The sequence below is a fragment of the Nylanderia fulva genome, unplaced genomic scaffold (genome assembly GCF_048542155.1).
Source record: "Nylanderia fulva isolate GAGA-0341 unplaced genomic scaffold, ASM4854215v1 Scaffold18, whole genome shotgun sequence".
Lineage (NCBI taxonomy): Eukaryota > Metazoa > Arthropoda > Insecta > Hymenoptera > Formicidae > Nylanderia > Nylanderia fulva.
Window position 1 is genome coordinate 4,143,477 of NW_028190055.1, and position 23,440 is coordinate 4,166,916.

The following is a 23,440-nucleotide window of genomic DNA, read 5'->3' on the forward strand; positions in this document are numbered from 1 at the left end:
ATAGAGGCAATTGCATCACAAGCGAATATTTTTCAAATCTCTATGAGTCTTTGCGAAGGAATATAGCACATGTATACAATGAATTGAAAGATGAAGAATTAAATGATGATGAAAATCTCGTTTTAGTTCATCGTTTATTAAATCACAGTTTTATTCATGAATTATTAAGTGTTTCCGACAAGTTTGTTTAAAAAAATATGACAGATCTACTTCGAAACATTTTAAAAGAAAAACATGTAACAATATAACGAAAGTTTATATTAAAAAAAAAATAAAGTATGAATGAAAGCTAAATTTATGTGAAAATGTTGAATAGTTCTTCTCTTCATTATTTCTCTATTATAAATCTAACATTTTCGTAAAATTTTACTTAGTAAATTTTTTAAAATGTGTCAAACTTTAAGATATTTAAAATTCACATGCTCAGTATTGTTTAGAATCGATTCTTATTGTTTAGAACATTCCCAATCGAAAAATATATTTATGGAAAAAGCAGAATTCGAAAATCTTGAAATTTGAAGAGAATCAACTTTGACAGTTTTCTTTAAACTATTGTATTTTCTAAAGCGTACAACTACAAGCGAAACGAAAATCACTTCCCACAATTAGAAACGATATTAAATACTCTGTCTTACGACTTAACCCACTAGTCTACCATTTCACCCCTTGTGTACCTTATTTTAATTCTTAAATTTCCATTATGTTTTAAATTTTTATTCGCCGAATTTTTACTATGTACGAAGCGCGCGCTTGTGTTATCTAGTTATTACAAAAATATGATGCGAATATGTTGCATATTTACTTTATATATAATTAGCGACACGTGCTTAATTAATTCCTTGGTGCATAAAATCTGTGCCAGCTTTCAACGTTGACGTTAAATACTGAATATTAAATCGAAATATAAATTAGAAATAATGTAAAATTGATTTAACGATTATTAAGATATTTTTTTCAGGCAAGAAATCCTTGTGGTTGACGTGTTTTAAATCGTGGCCTTCCGCTAATCGTTATGTCAAGACAAAATATTATGGTCGCGATAAGTTAAATAAACTATGTGAGATAAATTCGTACATATGCACAGTAGCTCATGATTCTGCGAACCTCAATAGCGTACTTATTTCATTGTAATAAGGGTATTATTATATCTCTCACAAGAAAGAGATAGAAAATGTTGAAAGAAAAAATATATATATAATTAATTTAGTTGTTCCAAAGATTATAAAATAATTTTCTATTCTCAATTGTAATATAAAAAATAAAATAAGCTGTATTCTTTTGTGAATTTTAATGTCTTACTCTTTTGGAACCTATATATAAAAGTAATATTCGTTATATCATTTCTTATATATCATTTAGCGCAAACAAAAACAAAACAAGAACAGTAATAATAAAAATAAAAATAACAGAAACAATAAAAAATTTATGCAGATTCAAGAATTGATTCTGCGTCGCATATTTTGACATACGAGTCTGCGAAGGTCGCTCACGTGACAAGTCTCGCGACGTCACTCAACATGCGCACGAAGTGCTGCCGGTTGGGATTTGTGTCTTGTGCTTGCAAAATTCATCTGTATCCGACCACGCTGCGAACACAACCGATTTTTGAGTCCACATCAGTTATACGCATTCATAATTCGAATGTGAGTTTCTTGTAGTAGAAAAATATTGACAGAAAAAGAGTGTCACTATACGAAGATGATCGTGCTGTTTCATGTGTTTTACGTGTTCGGTCAGTACATATACAGGAATTATCGCAACAAGAGATTGCGAGCTTCGTACCGGAGATACAACGATGCGACGATGAAGACAGAGGAAAGCGACGAAGATATGCGCAATGATATCTTGCACAAAGTCATAAAATTCAATCCGCCAGCGTATGTGCAAAGATACCATGCGGTGTGGGACATACTCAAGCATCAATACAATGGAAAAATACGAAAGGTATTAATGTGCTTCGTGTATGTGTACATATTATTTTGTCACTAAATAATTTAACTTTATCTTAAGATATCATTTGATAAACAACAAAATTGTTGTTAGCGCGTATCAATTTCACCATTTTTTCTTTAGGTAGAACTACTAACTGTATAATTGAAATATTTTGTCGACAGGTTGTGGACTTTGGATGTGCAGAAATGAAGTTTGTGTTATATTTGAAACATTTAGAAGGCATTGAAGAGATACTTTGCATTGACACTGATAAATTAGTTTTAGAAGGGTACAAAAGAAGAGCTCAACCATTTATTGCAGAATACTTGAATCCTCGAAAAACACCACTTAAAATTGAATTATATGAAGGAAGTGTAACATATAATGATCGAAAGTTGGAACAAACGGATGCTGTAATTTGCATCGAATTGTATGTTATATTACATGAATATTAACATAGAAATTATAATTTTATTTTATTTTAATTGTTCTTTTATATGAGATGCTAAAATAATATATGTACACACACATATATATTTTATATACAAATATTTTGTATTCTAGAATTGAGCATATGTATGAAGATGAATTAATGGACCTTCCCTTTAATATTTTTGGATACATCCAGCCAAAAGTGGCCATAATAACTACTCCAAATGCAGACTTTAATGTACTATTTCCAAATTTCTCAGGCACCAGACATCCAGATCATAAGTTTGAATGGACAAGGGAACAATTTCAAGACTGGTAAGTAAAGCTTCTTCAAGTTTTGTCAAGCTTATAACTGTGGATAATTCCTTTTGTTTAATATTATTTTGTCAACACAGGGCACAAAACATTGTGGTGAGATATCCATCTTATAGCGTGACATTTCATGGAATTTGTAAGGGACCTAAAGGCACTGAAAAATTGGGTGCATGCACACAAATGGCAGTATTTCACCAAATTTCATCGATAGAAGAATGCAACAAAATAATAGGAAGAGATAATATGTTTAAATTAGTGGATGAATATGATTATCCTATATATGATGACAGACGTTCAAACAATGAGAAAGTATTGCATGAAGCGATAAGATATATCACGACAATGTTCTATAATCAAGAAGATCGAGATGAAGGAATAGTTCTATGTGATGTATTAGCTCACTTATACAAACAAAATTACAGTATTACATTAGACGAACTGACTAAAATTCTAAGAGAATCAAATTGGGCTATCAAAGACCGAGAAAACGGACCAATAGTATTAGTTGAGTGTTCTGATACTGAGGATGAAGATGAGATATTTGATATGGATTCTACAGATGAAGAAAACGAAATATCAGAATTCAGTGATGGAAATGAACATTTACTTGAAAATTTGCATACTGAAAACTGGATTGAAGAGGCTAGCATTGTCATACCTGCAAATCACTCTTTTATTCAAGAAAATTCTTATTTATTCGATGGAGATAAATTAGAGTTAGAATATACATTACCTGAAAACACGCATATAACGGACGACGATGATGTTACTGGACATGCAAAGATTAGTAGTATTACAGAACCTTTAACATATACCAAACCAGAATTTTCAAGTGCTTCGACTTGTATGTCTTTAAATGAGATTGAGATGAATGACAGAGTAGAGAGGCTCAATGCTGATACACAATCATTCGACACACCGATAAAATCCAACATTAGTTTAGCATTAAATAATTTGGCCGGCGACAATACAGTAATAGAATCAACTCTCTCACAGATTAAAGATATAAATTTAATAACTGCAGAATCACAAAAAACTACTAATTTTCAACCGTACATGTCTGTTTCAATTTCATCAACGTCGCCACCATTTGTTCTCTGTTCCGAGATGGATATTTCTTTGGATAATTGGAACGCAAGTTTTCAAAGTGAATTAAATGATACTTTTTGTCAATCTGAAGTAACAAATGAGCCAGCTACGAATGTAGAAAAATTTACCACAGAGAACAAACTTTCCTTACCATTGAAACGAAGTTTTCCAGAAAAAGATTGTATTCAAATAAGTGAAATAAATTCTACAGCATCAGCCTCAAAGTCTAAAATAAACAATAGTTGTAATCTGGAACAAGTGACTTCAGTTAAGGATCAAGCTTATGAAAATAATGATTGTGGTATTATTAAACATACAGGTATGATATCATCAAACAATTTTAGTAGTCCTAATAAGCAACCAAAATTCACAAGTTCACCTAAAGTTTCTACAAAAACATTTACCAATAACATTGAAGAAAGCGATTCCAAATTGAAAAAATCATATGCCTGTAAAAACATCTTATTGGGTGTAACAGAATTAAGTACAAAAAATAGATCGGATATTAATAGCAGTTCATCAAAAGATATTAGTCATAAATTTAATAGCACTACTACTGTAGAAACATTTCAATTATGCGTGGATTCTTTAAGCGATAATATTATCAATACTTCAAAATGTAATGTAGGCTTACATCTCGTTAGCAATAATACACAGCAACATCTGTGTTTGGAGAAGGAAGAATTTAGCAAAATTGTAGAATCATCACGTGATCCTGAAGCAGAGAAGAGTGATGTAATCAATCGTGAGTCTGATATTACAGATGATGTACAAAATGTAGATGCACACCACAGCTCATCATTGAATAATGAAAATATTAATGACAAAGAGGAGGACGTGTATTGTACATCAATAAAAACAGATGATTATGATAGGACAATGAAAGCGCATCAAGAGGACGTGATAAACGATTCCGCACAGTTGAATGTAAGGAAAAAGAGCTTAAGTCCGCCTAAAAAATTATCGAGTTTTAAATCGCAGAACAATAGCGAATGCTCTTCTACTGAATGTGCCAAAAAAACTAGTATTTTAGAAACTGATAGACTTATTATATCTAATAATGCCAGTAGTAGTAGTAGTAGTAATAAAGATACAGCTAATGTTCAGTTTGCGTCAGTATTGAAAAAGGATGACGAGATTGTTGGTACAAGCAAAGATGTAAATACATCAAATATCGTCGGATCAGCAAATAATATCGAGGCTAAATCAGCATCCCCGTTTGAGACTCCTCCAAACAGTTGGTCTCCTGAAATTATGGATTCCGGTTACCCGAATTCGGCATCTGTACAAGATATAACACCAGAATATGACTTATCTAGCATAGCTCAGGATCATATACCGGATTCTGAATCGCCGAGCATCGCAGAAGCACCAAGACTCGGCATTTTGGAACCGATTGAGGTGGAAAATGGTGATTTGGCGAACAATAACAGGGATGATGAAGGTAATAACATGATGGCTGTAGATGCCGACGATATCGAAAACTTGCAACCGCTTATCGATGTACTGGAAAACGATCTCGAAAATGAAAACGATATTTATGTAATGCAAAACGGCTTTCCTATATGGCTATTGAGATTATTAGACAATCCGCTTGATTTTGATATACAACCTCAGCAAAATTTAAGAGAGCGCGAAGATGAAGTTGCAGGTAAATGTCTTCTCCTTATCTTTTTGCACTGTTTGCGAAGGAGAAAAATGTATTTCTAAATTTTAATAATTCTTAGAAAAATATTTATTATTAATAATAATATATATTAATGATATATTAATAGTAATAAATAGATAAAAAATATTTATAATATTACTAGGTGATGCTGATTACGTGGGTCGTGATGAAGGTTTTGATGGCAATTCTTCTGGGAATGAGAGCGATACCTGAATTGGAAAATGATTACAAGCACAAAGAACAGAAAACTTCTTGCTTGGAACGTGGAAGGAAGAATGTGATGCGTGTGATATAATTAAGATATTAAAATGTAATCGTACATATCATTCTTTGACGTTCCCAACAAAGTCTGCAAAACAGACTTGGAAGGTTCTATACATTGAAGAACATTCTTGCTTACATTTGATATCTGATGAAAAATTTTGCATTTTAGAATAGAATATTTAATATAAAAGTAACAATTTTTTTTATTTAAATACTTAAATCGTATTGATATTCAGCTACCTCTTTAATTTTCAAGATAAATATTTTTTATTTTATGTATACAGGGTGTCCCGGAACACCCTTAACAACGTTCGTGTGGTGATAGAGCGCATCGAGACAAACGAAAAAGTCTTATACCATTTTGCGATATCTTTAATAAAACTTTCTCTCTTTTTTACTCGCTTGACTTTAACATTAAATGTTTCGGTTATTATTAAAGATATTGCAAAATGGTATAAGACTTTTTCGTTCGTATCGTTGCGCTCTATCATCACACGAACGTTGTTAAGGGTGTTCCGGGACACCCTATATAAAGCGTTATAAAATTATATTTTAAAACTTATGTTTAAGATTTTGTGTTTATAGTAAGGCAAATCTAATTATTAAAAATAGAAACATTTTTTATTTTTTTATATCTCTTATTTAGTATAACTTATAATTTCTATTTTTATATTGTAAATCGAACATTGTGTTTTGTTATTTATCTCTCCCAAATTATAGAACAGATTGCAAGAAGTTTTTCAAATTGTAGCTTTATATCATAAATATATCTTAGCTTCTCTATTTCATAAAAAAGATCAAACATTCTTGTTAACAGTAAAAATTTCAGGAGATTTTGATCTTTTAACATATATACATTTACATATCGACATATACGGTATACATACATATATATATATATATTTTCTTACGATTCTACATTTTCATTAATTGTTTACCGAATGTCAAAAGTTTTCAATGCGGTAGTTTAGATCTTAATGTAATTTATGAAAGTTAAATATGTTAAATTTTGATCAGTGTAACACACATATGTATATATACACATATATATATCTATACATATATACTATATATGTAAATTTGTACGTATATATATATATGTGGTATCTATTTTCACAAATGTGTGATATGTTATGAATATTGAATTATTTTGTGATTATTTAATTACAATTTTCTTAAAACTTCCTAAGACTGAGACTGCATATAATAGTTATGTTTGCGATCGTGCTTTGGGTAAATAAAATCGATATAAAATCTGATAGTAGATATAATGTTCTCGATATATTTTGACCTAATACAGAAAACCATGTACATATTGTATGGCATAAAAGTTATGAACTTCTTAATATTAAATATTTTACATGGAGACGTGCGATATTTTCCTTTATTTCAATAATAATAAAATGAAATTACAGGGTATACAGTGTGTGGTACGTGTGGTGTATGTGTGTATGTAAGATTAGCCTACAACTTTACATAATTCTGTTAATAGACCATTTCGACTGTTTTTTAGTATTTACAGAAATAAAGTCTTTCATTTTTTGAGTGATACAACTGGTTATTTGCTAGAGCAACGTGACCATAAACTTTGCTTGCAATCGTGTACACATTTTTTCTTAATTTTAACGCATTTTAACAAATTCTTTTTTTGATCAAAAAATTAAACATGAATCGATATTTAAAAGAAATCGAATTGTAACTCAATGGCACAAATAAATATGTTTGTAGAATTATAGACATTTTAATTATATTTCGTTGCGTAACAGTTCCTTTTTTAATTTTTTAAATATGCAATTATACATAAATAAATATATATTATATTTGAGTAAGTGACATGACTTACAAAGTTTGATAGTCAAGAATATACTATAGAGATATATTAGCAAATTTATTGTTAAAACACTTATAATACTACACAAAATTACATATTTGATAGAATTGCGCTTTTAAGTAGTGCCTTAATGCCACAAACTCTATGGCTTTTAATAGTGTTTGTTTCTTGCTATTGATTTTATTAAAACAAAGTGCAAATTGCAACTAAACAAAATTCCGAGTATCTTGCATTTATTGTATATATATATTTTTTACACGCATAATCTATTTTGCTACATTTGTATGATTAATGTCTCATATGAAACTAGAGATAAAATACATACGTTTTGCGTGAGTTTATTCGGTGACAAAAATATATATAAAACTAAAACAGTGAAAAGTTTTAATATCAATTCTAACAAACTAATTGTGAACCAGTAAAAGTATCATAATTATACGTACGTATCATCATCAATTACGTCAGTTAAATTGAAATCATTGCAGAGAGTAGCTGACTTAATAATAAAAACAAATAATGGAAGAAAACGCATTCACACTGTTTTGGAATGTAATATTAATCCGGATAAAATTAATTAACACAAAAAAGGAATAATTCTTGATTGCTGTGTTACGCGATATAAATCTTGATTTATATTGTATATTGATATCGCGCATTTGTCGTGTTACTTGAAAGCACTGTATATATACACAGTAGAAGTTTCTACATTTTCTCCCTTTCATACTTAGACTAGTTTCATACAAAACGCGGCATATATTACTTATTTTGTATTTTTTAATATAAATAATTTACCGTATGTTTGTGTACGTAATGTGATTCTTTTTGGCGGTAAATTGTCGATTGTTAGTAACCCGCGTAATAGATGTGTGGTGTTATATATGTAATTTTTCTTTAAATTTTATCAAGCATAGAAAGCTCACGTACTGCTTTACATATGCTAAATAAAAAGAAAATTAATAAACATAAAATACAATAATAATATAAGCGTTTTTATATTCGCAGAGTATTGAAAGAAAAAGATCACAGAAATTAATGTAATTTTGAAGAACAAAAAATGTAACACCAATTTTCAATATATAATTATTAGCGATAAATAGGGCTGCCTGATAAAAAGCACTTTGACGTGTGATATATGGCGGAGAATGATGACAGAGAATTACATCATCGACTTAACAGATCAAGTCATACATTACATGTAACTACGAATATACGTCATGTTCACGTATTTGTGCCTGGCACTCCAAAGTATACGTATTCTTCCTCTTCCACTGGCATTTTGTCTGTGTAGTAAAAGTATTAATGAAAAATTAGCGAATTGAAATCTGAAATATTCATGCGAAGAAAAGAGAAATAAGAATATTAAAATTACGAAATCAATGAAATATCGATGAAATATTTAAAAAAATTTTAATACAGATAAAATGAGCTCATTCGTGCGACTAATATTTTATATAAAAGATATTACATTTTATTATATATATATATAAAATATTTATATATAATATTTATATATTATAATTTATATTATAATATTATAATATTTTAATCTTGTAAAAAAATCGTTTTCTACTTTAAGGAAATGCTTACTGCATCACACAACTTCCTTGAGACTGTCCCGCGCGTCACGACTTCGAGAATGTATCAGGTGATGCAAATCGCCTCCAGGTGCGCTATCGCGTCTCAGATCTCTTAGAGCAGCCGGAGCCAGGACCTCCCTTTTGTTCGCTGCTTCCTTTATGCTGGATAAAGTTTTACTAAGCCACGGCCAGCTGTTTCGCGCAGCTTGCAGCTCAGAGGCAGTAGCATGCAATTGATGCGTCAGATCCTGCATCGCAAACGCGATTTTGTATTAAAGATTCTTGTATCTTGCAAAAAAAAAAAATTAATGTTACGCAAAAAAAAGTCTTGTCACCTGATTCCGACACTCGGCCTCGACATGAGCCAGCTTGGTCTGCGCCAATTCCAATTCTAATTCGCGCACTCTTTCCTGCACTCTGTGAAGCATAGGATCTATTCGATTCTCCAAAGGATGCGCGATATCCGCTAATATATTCGACGAATCCATTATACATGTCCTACATTTGTCACATTTTGAAACCTTCGCCTGAAACATCAGTTGTTTTATTTCTGCACGATATAAACTTTAACGCAAATTGAATCATAGAATTAATTTTGTAACGCACTCGTAATTCGCTCAACGTTGTCTTCGCGGCATTGTAATCGTCTTCCAAACGTTGACAGATCTGAAACAATATAAATATACGTTTCTTGTAGGTTCTATGCAATAATTTCAAATCTAAGTATGTGAAATAAAATAATGTTTGGCAAATACCTGCTTGTATTCGGCTATAATGACGTTGCTTCTACGACTTTCGGCGTCTGCTCGAGCCACCTCACGTTGTAACATCTCTTTAATTTGCAACAATTCCGCCTCCAATCTTTGCTTCTCCTCTTCATTTCTGGCCACTGTACCACGTAATTGCTCCACCTCGTTACTGTATTCATCAGCATTTTCTTGTGCCTCTGTATATGACAAATAAACACAATTCTCATTAGAGGAGAGTTTTAAATTATATATATATATATATATATATATATATATATATATATATATATATATATATATATATAGAGAGAGAGAGAGAGAGAGAGAGTTTAACATAATATATAGATTATAATTACGCTGATTTTGTTTCTTAATTTTTTATCTCATAATTATAAATTTTCAAAATTATCTTCATGAGAAATCTAATTACGTTTTTTACAATTATTACGTTTTAATTATGCTTTAAACTATATAATTCTATTTTTGCTACAATTTTATATCACTTATAATCTGTTTGTTTCAGATTTCTTAGAAATGTACTTCACATGTATCATAATATTTTTTTCAAATACGCAAATACTTTATCTGATATGCGCAGGTGAATGCAACGCGAAATGATTTTTGAGCACTAGACTTGAATATTACATAAGCACGCTTATTACACACTTTTACTCTTCATTTGTTCTTTCACTGCACTGCTCATGTTTGCACGACCGATTATTCAAAATGGATAGTGAGAACATAACAGACAGAAACACGATATCTCTCGTTAGCACGAGTAGCTGATTTTACTATATACTGCTGTAGAGAATGCGTTATGGCCAAATTTAAACTGCTGGCGTAGCTGATATTGGATATCTCTTATATCTCCTTGACAAGCAACTGACAATACAATGACAATCGAGATTATTTATCAATACTGTGACTTTTAACATATACTTTAACATACATTGAATAGAATATAAAACTAAAATTATCTGAAAAAAATGTTCTTATAATTTTATTTCTCATATAATTAATTAAAAAATAAGCAAAAAATCGTTAAATACAATTAATAATTTGTGAAAAACTTTATAATGTATATGCTATAAATTTCTAAATAGAATGATTCCTATAGATTAATATTTTAAAATCCAATTCAATATACATATTACATATTATATTATAAATAAGCTATCTTTAGCGCACAAGGAAATTCTCGACTGATTATTATCATGAATCATGAATCAGCGAACAGTTATACTACTGCTTATCAGCTTACACTTCAACGATCTGGTATATAGGATCAATATGCACAGATAGATTCGTAACACAATGCTTCTACATATTTTCTATACCATCTCTCTACCATTATGTAATCTTCTTGATTAAAATAAAACATGTTATAAAAACAAGTTATTCTTATGACACCATAAATCATACTCTGTTTTGTTGTTTCCTTATGTTAATTACATAACAATAACAATCTACAATACTGTTGTGAATATATTACGATACTACACTACTTCTATAGATGTGAAAGAGGTATAATTAGTACAGTACAAATACAAGTGTTGAGATAATATAATTTACGTTCATGCATACCCAAATATAGCGAGAAAAAAACATACAAAGATAGTGTGCACAGTCGTTTATTAGATAATCGTTAGGAGCAGGATATCAACGGATAAAATAGGTAATTCACAAAACTAAAATTAGAATATTCTGAGACAATTTATTTTCAATAAAAGCAATAATAAATAATCTATAAATAAAAAGCAATACACAAAGGTCCTATACACAAGCGGTACAGCTGATAAGCATGGGTTTGTTTTAATAATAAACATAATGTCAGTTTCTTTTTTCAGAAATCTCGTAAAAAAATAAATAATACTTAAAAAAAACTAAACTTTAAAAACTGGACAACATCTCTTTGTCTAATACACAATATTAATATACTACATGTTCACAGCACGCACAGAAATATATAAAGATATATAAATAAAAAACAATAGTATAAGAAAATATAGCCTAACAATTCTTGTATTTGAGTATTTTGCATGACAAAAATTGTATTTTGATCAGTTCTTCATCAATTCATTATTCAATTAATAAAATTATTTAAAAAATAATATAAAGTATCAGATCGTTTTAATGTCTTCATGTAATTTCAACATTTCACTATGCATTTAAGTAGATCTCCTAATATCATTATCAGTGTGTTTATACATTATCATTACTATGAGTTTATATATTTTTAATAATTTATAAGAGTTTTATAATAAGATATTAATGAAGATAATGAAGATACATCCTATACAATTTGTCAATTAATAAATTTGCTATTTTGAAAATGTTATCATTAATTGCTTGTTCATTATATGTTCGAATTATATTGCATACATAATATATTAACGTATGCATTAAATAATACTTTCAAATAGTATCATATTTACATCATGAATCGCGAATTACTACTTTACAATTAATGGATAAAAATAAACAGATTTTTATTTGTAATAAGATTATTTGCATGTAAATTAGAGTTTATAAAAGTATAAATTACGAATTGTCAGGCTCAAATTTTAGATATAATTAATTAAAAATAATTTCAATACATTGTGATACATTGTATAAGTCATATTACATTTAAAAATTTTGAAAAAATGTATTAAGTTTCCCACAAAAAAGGAAAACTATTTTACATTCTTTTTTTCACCAAGTTCAATAAATTTCTTATTTTAAGAATAATTGAGATTTTTCACTATGTTGCAACGTTTGACTTTGATTTAAAAAAAATATAGAGGCAAGCAAAACCATCACCTGCTCATAACATATACGATAATTGTAAAGTATTTGCATTTTTAGATTATTTTATAAAGAGCTGTGTATATGTATAAAGTTTATTATAAGAAAATGTTTACTAACTATATTACTAATTTATATATGTATATTCTGAGACTAGATATTTATATACTTTGGTTCAAAAAGTATATATAATCATGTTAAATATATACGTGCACACGTGATATTATCGTATTATAATTAAATATTTTTTTATATTTATTATATCATATAATATATATTATTATATGTTAGATACTGTATTTTATGTATAAATTATATGTAATATAGTATATATTATCACATATATTTCAAAAATCTATAAGCTCTATTACAGATAAAAAATATTTTATTATAGATTTCACAGTCTAAGAACTGGTCATGGTTTATGTATAATTTCATGAGCAATAATCTCCTTAATATATGTAAAGATATTTACTTTTTAAATATATATTCACATGTGCGAGTATAAGTTTATGCCTGAAGCTTTTACCCATATTAAGAACAAATATTCACAACCAACAGGCAATCACTCAATTATACATGCATGTACAATATGGCGTATAATGTCCCTTAATGAACTGATGGAACATCGGGTTTAAAAGTGAACCAGGAGATGTGCAGCTCAAACGTAGAATATGAAATTACCTTTCAGTGTCATAAATTCTGCTTCATATTTCTTCAATTTCTTTAACGTCACTGAACAAGCTAACTTCATAACATAGCGTGCCACTTCCTCATTTCGGCAACGTTTCGGTAAATGCACCCGAAAGTATTTCAATATACTTTCAAAATCTAATTGTAATAACTCCTTTTTACACAGCTAAAAAAATGTCAAATTATTTCATTATTTTTTTTCCATATATAAATTACAGAATACATTATAAGAAAATAATATTATGCCATCAATGTAATTAATTCACAACAATTTATATATTATATAACTTTGTAAAATCTGTTCATATCAACTTACCATTAATAAAGCGAGAGCAACTTGAAATAGTGTGTCAAGTCCTTGTAAAAGAAATACGTCCAAGATATGAAAGACAAGATATAATGGAAATCTAGCAGTAAATAGAGTTAGAAACCATTGTGCGGCAAACATGTGCGTTTCTACGCCGCGATCACAGAAATGCTTATAAAGTTCTGGTAATTGATCCTAGAAATCAATTATAAAAAAATGGGCATTGATATGTAGCTGACTTGCATAATTTATTATCAAACAAACGTAATAAATTCATCAACTTACCTCTATCAAACGATTTAATTGGTAAAATCGCATGTAAAGGTTGTCAAATCTATCCTTGTATAAATCTCGTAGACCATAGTCATACATTAATTTGACAAGAACACAGAACGCTTGTTCCTCGGGCATCTATAAGAAAAATATTTAAATTTATTTTAGTCACAGTGTTTTACAAAATGTTACAGAGAGTATATTATCTATAAAGAACTATTATTTAACACCCCTTTGAGAATTTTTTTTACAAAACTTTATAACAATTACTTACGTGCAGTAACAGACTAGCAACTAAGAAACTAAGACCTTGACAATATCCAACTTCTTCATCGTGAACGGCATATGCTTTACTTATTCTGTATAAAGAATCTTGACCTAAGCCACCTGTTTCTTTAAAGAAGTCATGGGCCGGAAATGTTCTATTAATATCTCTTAAAATCACACTTTCACAGCTGCTCTCCTGTATAATTATTATCAAAATTTATTATATCACAAAGACAGAGTAATAAATACACTACACACTTTTTATGATTTAAAAAAAATATCCAAAGTACTTACTTTTGTAATCAACATTCTATATTTGTCCATCATCTCTTGCGAATTGTCACAGTTACTCAAACGTTGCCAAACTTCACCACGTAAAGCTTCAGGAATTCCTTGTTTCGTGAGTTTTATAAGAAGTTTTGGACGTTGCTCGTTAACTTGCCAGCTATCTAAAACTTCAGCCCAGCTTGCCAATTCATCTGCTGAGCAATCTTTGGAAACTTCGCCTGTACCACTTAACATGGGCTCATCTCCGTCTATATTGAAATTGTAATATTAATATATATGTCTCATATTACTGAATTAGTGAGTCAATTATTTCTGGAATTACCTGAATCTATTTCTTCCTTAGGCGTTAGTGTATCGATACTCGTCAAAGAGGGTGATCTGATTAAAGATGCCAGATTTAAAGCCAAATTTAATCTGTTTCTATCTAATTCACCAGATGTTTCTATACTTTGTACTTCATAATGTACTTCCGCACCATCCCCAGAAATTACCTGTTATAAAAAAGATTAATATATGTAATTATAAAAAGTAATAATTTTCAATATATGTATAAACAAGCAGATATAAATATTTATGAAACAATTGTTCCTAAGAAAATAAAATAAAATAACTTACCTCTTTGGAATTGAGATAAAATTGTTGCACGAGATTTCTTTTGTTCAAATACCAGAATCTTTCGTTTTGTGGAAACACTTTGACCGACGTTTCTATTACAAATCTTACTGGTTCTCGAATATCTCTGATAACGAGATCAACAGCGACAGTCATAAAGATTTTGCCCTCTCTAGGAGTTTCTATATTGAGAGTTTCCAAAGCGGGATCCTGCGGATCCCAACGTCCACAGATATTATAACACTGTTTGTCTTGTATTATTGGTCCAGTATTAACTTGCTGCAAAATTGTTGTAATATTCCGTACATCTGAGCTGATTATAGACATAAAATTAACTTGCTGGTGTGAATCTCTCTTTACCATCTCGAGTAGTCGCATATCACTGTGCTTAACATTTCGTCCAGGACTAACAAGCACCCCGAAACATCTCTCAACTTCAAGCGTAATTCCGCCTTCTTTACTGGACACTTGCTGGATGCTCAAACAAACTTGTTTCGCCACATTACTTCGTAATTTAAAGCAATTCCTATCCTTAGGAACTGTACTAAAAGCGCCCTTTCCATCTTCCTCTTTTATTTCCATAGTGACTTCGAAGATGAATACTCTAGAATTAACTTTTTCACTACCAGCATTGAAACCATTGAAATCACTACCCGTCAATGAACTTGTCATTGAACGTGGTATTCTGTGAAATGCTTTTGAAAAGCAGGCTGACACTTGACCAACCTAAACAAAATAATTAAAAAAAATTAAATTATTATCTTATATATACATATATATATATTTATCTATGTACATACAACTGTATAATTTGGATAAAATGTAAAAAAAATAACTAAGATGAGAAGTTACAATTTTATATGATAATCAGATGTTTATGTATGATGTGGTAAAAACATACCGCTTCTGGGATGTCACAGCGAAAAACATGGCATTGATAAATGGCAGACTCTAAAGTATCGCCGTGTGACCACGTAAAAGCAAAACACGCTGCACATGGACCAGTACTCTCGCCACGTGCATAAAATAAAATACGTTGCACTTCGTAACGCGCAATAGCCTGTTGTGTTGCGGCATCATATAAACTGAAAAATTAAGAGTATAGATTAATTTGTTGTATAATCTTAATAGATAACCCCCTGATTTTTCACATAATAGTTATAAATTTAAGTATACTCACATAACTGAACCTTGTGAACTACTGGGCACTGAGACAGAAACTTTTATTCCTAAATTCAAAGATTGTTCTGCATTTAATATATTCATATTACGTTGTATTTCACACTCTGATTTTGGTGCATTTATTGCAGCTGCTCCCAGATAAGTAACACCATTGAAAATAGTACATTCTTGTTGAACATGTGATAATGTAGTTAATTCTGAACCATAGACACATTTAAATTAGAAATTTGTTTGCCATTCTTATATTCATTCTTGCAATAAATATTCTTATATCTTACCTTCTTCAAGATAATCTTCGGGTTTCATAATATCCTGCTTCTCTGATGCAACAACGCAAGAAGTAACTTCATAAAATTTACTATGGCCTACTCTTTTTGTTTTTTCCTGATTCTGTTGTCCAGTACCTGTCACTCTGAATTCACTACTCTCCATCTTTGAGTCCTCTGTTAAAATCTGTAATTGTCACACAAAGAGCATAATTAGTCATGTTCATCTATAGCGTTTATCGCATCATAAATGTAGATTAAAGTTTATCTTAATTATAGCTGTGATAAGTTTGATAAATATATACAGACCTCACGGAGATTATTTTGCAAATCCTCCAGATTACCGTTATTGGCGATTTTTAGCATAGGTGGTTCCAAGAGAGCCTGTTGCTGCTTGCTGGTACCTTTCTCATTCACAAATTCATATTCATCGCTTGTCGCCACTGATTCCATGGATTTTACACTCATGCTATCCTCCATAACTAAGTCTGCAATGTCAATATTCATTGTTTTATTTCTACAACCAACAATGTTTAAAGATATGCAGCCTCCATTCTTTTTTAATACGTGCACTTAATTGTACATAATATTTTATCAACAAAAATTGTCCGATATATCTTGAAACGTCTATAATCTTTCAACGAAACACCTAATACAAATTTTGAATATGTAAACCCTCTCTCTGCATACAACTATCATCATAATTATGTCAAGTTGAGTTATATAAAGAACTTATATTCTACATGGAAACTAGGAAGGCCCCATATTTACAAACATTACTCTCCGACACAATGATAGTAAACACGTACAAGACTACTTTCCCCTCAGGAACACAAGTGGCTCTGTGCGTATTTTTTTTTTTTTTCTCAGCGTAATCTTCCGTGAATGTTTCTCTGTCTCGAAAACCAGTGTTTCGTCCAGAGGAGAAACGGCTGTATTTACGTATCAAGGGAGAAATTCCGTCTCTCCTTTCTCGGCGACGTCACCCTCGCGTCGCATCAGCACGAGCCATTAGAACGAGGACACGAAGACGACTCGACGCGATGCGCTGGAGAACGAGTTCGCGGCGCCGATGGCATCACCGTGCGACGAATTCGACGGCATCCGCCCGTTTTATCGTCCCGTGATTCCCGGGCGTATTTCAAGCGATGACGATATCTCGTCCGCGATATCCTGCTTCTCGGCGTCCTCCTAATTCCCGACCCGCGAGAGAGAGAGTATCCCGGGGATCACCTTCTCACGGCGTGGTCGGCCCCCGGAGATCGTTCCACGATGTGACAACCGCGTGTTGCGTGCCTGCTGCACGCGACTTCTCGCGTCCTTCGCGCGCGTCTTCACCGGGGATCGCCGCGATGACGTTTCGGGCCAGGAAGGTTCAGCGCGGCGCGTCACGGCTTCCGCTTCGGGCATTTACATAATGATCTTCTCGTATCCCGACGACGATTGACAGCGCGCTTGACAGAAACAACGACGACGGGGGTCGGCCATTCGCGCGAGCATCCACCACCCAGTAAAGCTCCTTGGTAGGGATAACCCAGCGATACTCCCCCTCCTTTTCGATATTGCATCGATACTTCGCTCTCGATGTCGGATGTCAGGTGTATTTCGGTGTGTCTTCGATAGCAAAGAATTATTTTTTTTTTATTTTTCGATCCCGCAATTTTCACTCGGATTTGACACTTCAGATATGACGTTTGACATTTGTCGAGATAATAATTAATAATAATAATATGTATTTTACGTAGGCATAAGGCGAATATATATATATATATATATATATATGTGATATAAATATTTACTTTTTTAATTATTTCGATTTACATTAAAATCTTTTGATCCTTCATAATTGACTATTAACTATGTTGATTAGCACAAAAGATGTATTATCTTCTTTATCTTTATGATATCAAATTCTATAGGCTTATATCGCGGAAGGTATCATTTTTGTTACGCTCTTTCTAGGTTGGGCTATCATATTTTATATTGTATATATATATATTGAGATTGAATTTACGAATCGAAATCTCTAAATACTTTTCGCATCAAACACGATGTCCTTGAATATACTCCTTCCTCGCTTTAATCAATATCGTTACACAACCGTTTTATTGTCACGAATAAAAACTTGGTTAATAGATTTTTGCAACAACATAGGTTAATTATCTTTTATCATGCAATCTGCGAAATATTGTATATAAGAAATAAATGAATATATGTATGTTAAAATATTTAGCATACATAATTAAATGATTTTTTTCAGCAGTAGAAAATTATTTATATTATGTAATTAATAAATATATTATGTAATTTTTATTCTAAATTGTTCTTAAACAGATTTTAATATTATTTCTACATATATTATTGAAATATTTAATATTTTTATTATTATATTACGTAATAATATAAACGTTATTTTCACGATATATAGATCATTATAAATATTATTATATAATGCGTAATTTCATATTATATTTTTTTATTTTTTAATTATTCTCATTTTTAAACATTTTATTTATACTTTCGTTTATAAAAATATATAGTGCTCCATTCGTATTTGTAAAAGTGTCAACAATATGGCGTCTAAGCTCACGACCAATCAAAAACACTCTTTCAACTTCGAAAACACTCAAAAGATGGCGCAAAGATATCGTCAGTCAATTTTAGGTAGTCGAGTCGCGCCCAATTCGTGACGTAATTATTCGCGCATGTGCGATCAGGGAAAGATCATGTGACAAATTCGCGCAAGCATCAACAGGCCTCAAGCATATTTTGGTATAATAAGAATATATCCCTCATTCAAGAAAGAAAAGAATAATTATAGAGATAAGAATAATATACATATTATTTGTTTATTCGTTCCAATCATTGAAAATAAGAATTCTGTTTCAAAAATAAGGACTTGTAATCAATATAAAAGGTACAATAAGCTTGTGTAAAATTTTTAATTTTATTTTTAAGACATCGTATATAAATAATTAATATAGTGCTCAACGTATCATATATAGTTTATACTTTATATAGCATAAAATATACTAAAACGTATATAAGTATAATAGAAAATTCAGCATTTAACTTTTATATTGCATTTAAGCACGAATGTGCTAAAGATGATCACGTGGGCAATGACGTCATTCACGCATACGCACAAAATTCGACGCGATTTGACCCGATCTTTCTACACTTGCTACTCGATGGCGTCAATCAGTGCAGCGACGTATATACGTCGTGCGAGATGCTATATGGATTTAAGAATTTGTGGCGAAAAAACGAGGTCAGAAATTAAGCTAAGAGCTTAAAATAATTATTAAATTTATTTACATCTGCATACATATCTATTTCGTTCATCGATTTATATTTGTATTTATTTATAAAAAATTATCGATAATTTTGTCGAGATTACAAACGTGTTTGTGAGCGTTCGAGAAACAGTATATTATTATTATTTATCAATATTTCGAAATCAAATACAATTATATTATTTCATTATTGTCAAAATTATTTTATTATTTATTATTCTTTTTTTTCGAATTATAATTGTTTAATATATTATTCCTTAAATTACTCGCTTCTTGAACAGTCATGATATATAAGAGAATATTATTTAGAGACGAATCGCACTAAATACAATTATTTTATTATCGCTTCATATTATTTCATTATTATTAAAATTATTTTACTATTCATTATTCTTTTTTCGAATTAATTAATTAATTAATATTATTATTTTTAAAATTATTCATTATTCTCGAACAGTCATGATATATAAGAGAATATTTAGAGACGAACCTCACGTCTCGAATATATACACTTGAAACAACTTCACGCCACATATAGACTCCGAGGGCACCAATGGCGCCCCTTTTCCCTCGAACTAGGCGCTTCACTGAGATGGCGCTCGCCGCGCATGCGCGAGAAACTCGGCCCGTATCACAACACGGTTCGTGCAGTTCGGTTCAGTTCGTAGGCGAGCCAGACGAGCTCCGTTTGGCTCCGTTACGTCGGACGTGACGAAGCGTTCGCAGCCTCCTTCACGGGACTCTCGGGCATTTCTCGCGTCTTCATCGCCGTCGTCGCCGTCGTCATCGTCGCCCTCGTCGTCACCGCGGTAGTTTATAGTGATCGTCTACGTGTGGACGACGTTGCGCGACGAAGCTCGCCTGCGAAGAGACAGACGCCTGTGTGAAATCGTGAAGTGTGAGAATAATCGTGAAATCGACCAGGACCCTACGACGAGTACACGTAAGTAAGAGTTTTATCTCTTCTCGTGAATCGGAAACTCGAATCGATAATCCCAAGTCCACGTTCGAGGTTAAGTACGCGTGAGAAAAATCGTTAGCGTCCGAGAGGTTATAAAATCGCACCTGCCATCGCGAGAGACGGAGTCCGTCCGGATTTTCCGGATCGCGTCGTTCTTCCCTCGATTCCGAGAGATCGTAGGATCGGCTTCGGAGGAGAGCAACCTCCGGAGGATCGATCTAGAATAAAATCTAGAAAATTGCGAAGCGGGCGGCGCCGAGAGACGCGCGAGAAAGAGAGGTTAATCGCGAGGATCCAGGAGGGCTTCTGCAGCTAACTTCTCTCTCTCTGTCGAGGATCCCCTTCGATCGCGAATACGCGCTTCCTTCGTCACGTCACGTCGCGTCGCCTTTAATTCCGGAGTCCCCACTCGGGGATCGATCGCAATCTCATATGCAATCTGGCGGCTCTTCCCGAATGGATGAGCGCGCGAAAGGACGGTGTCCTGTCAGCGTCTGAGCGCTGCCGATCTGTCAGCTGGCGTCTGACAGATGACAGATCGGGAGCAATGAAACGTCGAATCTTATCTCGTCGCCCCTTGTTCCTCCGCTGTGCCACTTTCACGAGGCATCGCGTGTGCAACCTGCATCTGCGAGAGACTGCGATTGAGCATTCTAGGTTAGGTCGAGCACCATCTACGTTGGGTGTATGGGCGACCATAAGGAAATTTTGGCGACTAAATATTTCTCGTATTTTTGCCCCTCTCGATTTTATATATTTATATTGTGTAAATGAGGAAAGAAATTTTTTTTGTTCTGTTTTGGGGTGAAAAAATGTCCGGGTAAATGTACGAGATTATGGTTCGTTTTATTTCGGCGTGGAGAGATTAATTCCGCGGATTAATCCTATGTCGATGGCGGATTAGATACCTCTCTCGATTGTTCTTACCTTGTGATTATTCTTCGTCCGAAAGTCGGACCAGAGAGATTGTCGAGTAGAATCGACCTCAATGACATTCAATGATCCGGATAATCCGTCATCAATAGGTATCCTCTTAACTTTTGGAACGCAGTCGAGGGGAAATAATGACTTAATGACAATAAAGATTGAAAACTTTTCCAAATAAATTTTTAAATAAAAGTTTTGCGAAAAAAAAATTTATTTCGAAAACAGTATTAAATATGATTTATTTTATAGAATATCATATTTTCAATTGAGAGGGTAAGTGAACCATGAAAAGTTGTAATTTAAAATACATAATAGGTGTCACTGTGTTATTTATCTTAATTGTGTTTTTAATGTCTAATATAATCGTGCTACTTTTGAGCATGACTAATGAATTTTTTATTCAATTTGGAGCCAAATTGTTTTTATAAAATTTTCGCGTCAGTTATTCTCTTTCAACGCAGTTAATTTTTAATATATGTCTCCTTGTAATTGTAAACCTTTATAAAATAAAATTCGATAAAGCACAAAGGCTCTTTCTTTAATTCACAATATCTAAATGAATAAAGAGAAAACAATTTTTATACAGTTTATTTAAATATAATTATATCACTCGTACATAATATATTAAGTACATTTATATAATTACATAATTATGTTAGAAAATTATGTTACAAAGTTGAAACATGTATTCCGCTTTCCCTGTTATAAATTTTGAACCAGCGATGAGAAGTTTATTTTTGGAACGTTTGGTGAAAACATTAAATTTTCCTGCTACGTCACACGAATAAACGGGGCTTATCAAATATTTTTATCGCTCTCTCGTTGATCTCTTTGCAATTTTTACGTTGTTCTCCTTCTTCGGCGACTTAAATTTATAATTTAATGTCTCGCGCAATCAAACGCTTTCGTATTTATTATTGTTATTGTTTTTTTTGCATATTTTTTCGGATGACCAGAACTATATCTGCTCTAAACTTGCATTAATCGCTGGTATGTCACATCGGGATGCGTCATGCTCACCTAGTTTACGTTCCGAAACTCGATTCCAGGAAGCGCACGAGTATTCGCGGAAATTCATTTGCATATTTCCGAGCGCAATTAGCATTTTTGAAACGTCAGTTTCTCTACTTAGCGCCATGCAGTTTGTATTTGCCTTCCTGTGTTTTTCATGACACGACAAATTGACACGATTCGCAAATTATTAGGTCAGTCGTAATGCAAGAAAAAATAACGAATGATGAACTTAAATAGTGAATTAATTATTTGAAAATTACGGAATAAAAGCTTTGTCTCTCATGCGTTTGCGACTTCCAATACATGATTTTAATCATTATTATATTTAAAAGAAAATAAATATTTTTTTGTAATGTCTTATTTTATTAACAGAAACACAATACATTTAAAAATGCATTAAAATCACGTTATTAAAAAACTTGTAGATAACAACAGAAGATATAAAAAAATGCTGATAAAATGGTGTTATCTCGACGGCTTCTTTACTTGAAAGATAACGTTTCGCAGACGATGAGGAAGAGAAAGAGAATTAAAGGGAGAGAAAGAAATAGCTATCGATGTTTGTTTTTGAATAGATGATAGGATTTTTGCGAACCGTTCTTGTAATCACAATAATTAATTATTTTTTTTTATGTTCTGATCTCGTAGCACTCGATGATATTTAATTTTGCAATGCACATGTTTATTTGATTTGAGGCCGCGACAGTTC

The 23,440-nt window shown here is 31.8% G+C and overlaps 3 protein-coding genes across 6 annotated transcripts in view; 2 read left to right on the top strand and 1 right to left on the bottom strand.

The window, feature by feature from the left end:
* The first annotated feature begins 1,500 nt into the window (after positions 1-1,500).
* On the top strand, positions 1,501-7,067 carry Hen1 (Hen1 methyltransferase). The gene is made up of 5 exons (XM_029308603.2): positions 1,501-1,944; positions 2,115-2,362; positions 2,497-2,679; positions 2,760-5,419; positions 5,580-7,067. The coding sequence occupies exons 1-5, from the start codon at positions 1,699-1,701 to the stop codon at positions 5,648-5,650; spliced, it is 3,408 nt and encodes a 1,135-aa protein (XP_029164436.2). The 5' UTR covers positions 1,501-1,698; the 3' UTR covers positions 5,651-7,067.
* Positions 7,068-9,119: 2,052 nt separating this feature from the next.
* GAPcenA (GTPase activating protein and centrosome-associated) lies at positions 9,120-18,056 on the bottom strand. Of its 2 annotated transcripts, XM_029308605.2 has the most exons (17): positions 17,343-18,056; positions 16,843-17,021; positions 16,546-16,720; positions 16,266-16,464; positions 15,987-16,170; positions 15,446-15,811; positions 15,089-15,364; positions 14,796-14,964; positions 14,480-14,721; positions 14,193-14,381; positions 13,931-14,056; positions 13,655-13,840; positions 13,330-13,504; positions 9,865-10,055; positions 9,716-9,775; positions 9,445-9,636; positions 9,120-9,357 (listed from the first exon to the last, which is right to left on the bottom strand). In XM_029308605.2, exons 2-17 carry the CDS (start codon positions 17,011-17,013, stop codon positions 9,124-9,126), a joined length of 3,135 nt encoding a protein of 1,044 aa, XP_029164438.1. In that variant the 5' UTR covers positions 17,014-17,021; positions 17,343-18,056; the 3' UTR covers positions 9,120-9,123. The 2 variants fall into 2 exon arrangements, with proteins under 2 accessions (XP_029164438.1, XP_029164437.2); XM_029308604.2 differs by lacking the exon at positions 17,343-18,056 and having other exon boundaries at positions 15,089-15,811; positions 16,843-17,055.
* Positions 18,057-20,466: 2,410 nt separating this feature from the next.
* Positions 20,467-23,440, top strand: part of LOC114935608 (uncharacterized) — a 72,919-nt gene continuing 69,945 nt past the window's right edge. For all 3 annotated transcript variants that reach the window (XM_085481530.1, XM_029308482.2, XM_029308483.2), the window contains exon 1: positions 20,467-20,772. The gene's annotated coding sequence lies outside the window, so the exon portion shown is untranslated. The remainder of the gene's footprint in view (positions 20,773-23,440) is intronic.

Coding starts and splice junctions, on each gene's coding strand:
- Hen1 (XM_029308603.2), top strand. CDS start 1,699: ATGATCGTGCTGTTTCATGTGTTTTACGTGTTCGGTCAGTACATATAC. Junction 2,363..2,496: donor GCTGTAATTTGCATCGAATT/GTATGTTATATT, acceptor TTTGTATTCTAG/AATTGAGCATATGTATGAAG. Junction 2,680..2,759: donor AGGGAACAATTTCAAGACTG/GTAAGTAAAGCT, acceptor TTGTCAACACAG/GGCACAAAACATTGTGGTGA.
- GAPcenA (XM_029308604.2), bottom strand. CDS start 17,040: ATGAATATTGACATTGCAGACTTAGTTATGGAGGATAGCATGAGTGTA. Junction 16,721..16,842: donor TGCAAAATAATCTCCGTGAG/GTCTGTATATAT, acceptor TGACAATTACAG/ATTTTAACAGAGGACTCAAA. Junction 14,057..14,192: donor TTGCTAGTCTGTTACTGCAC/GTAAGTAATTGT, acceptor TTTTTCTTATAG/ATGCCCGAGGAACAAGCGTT.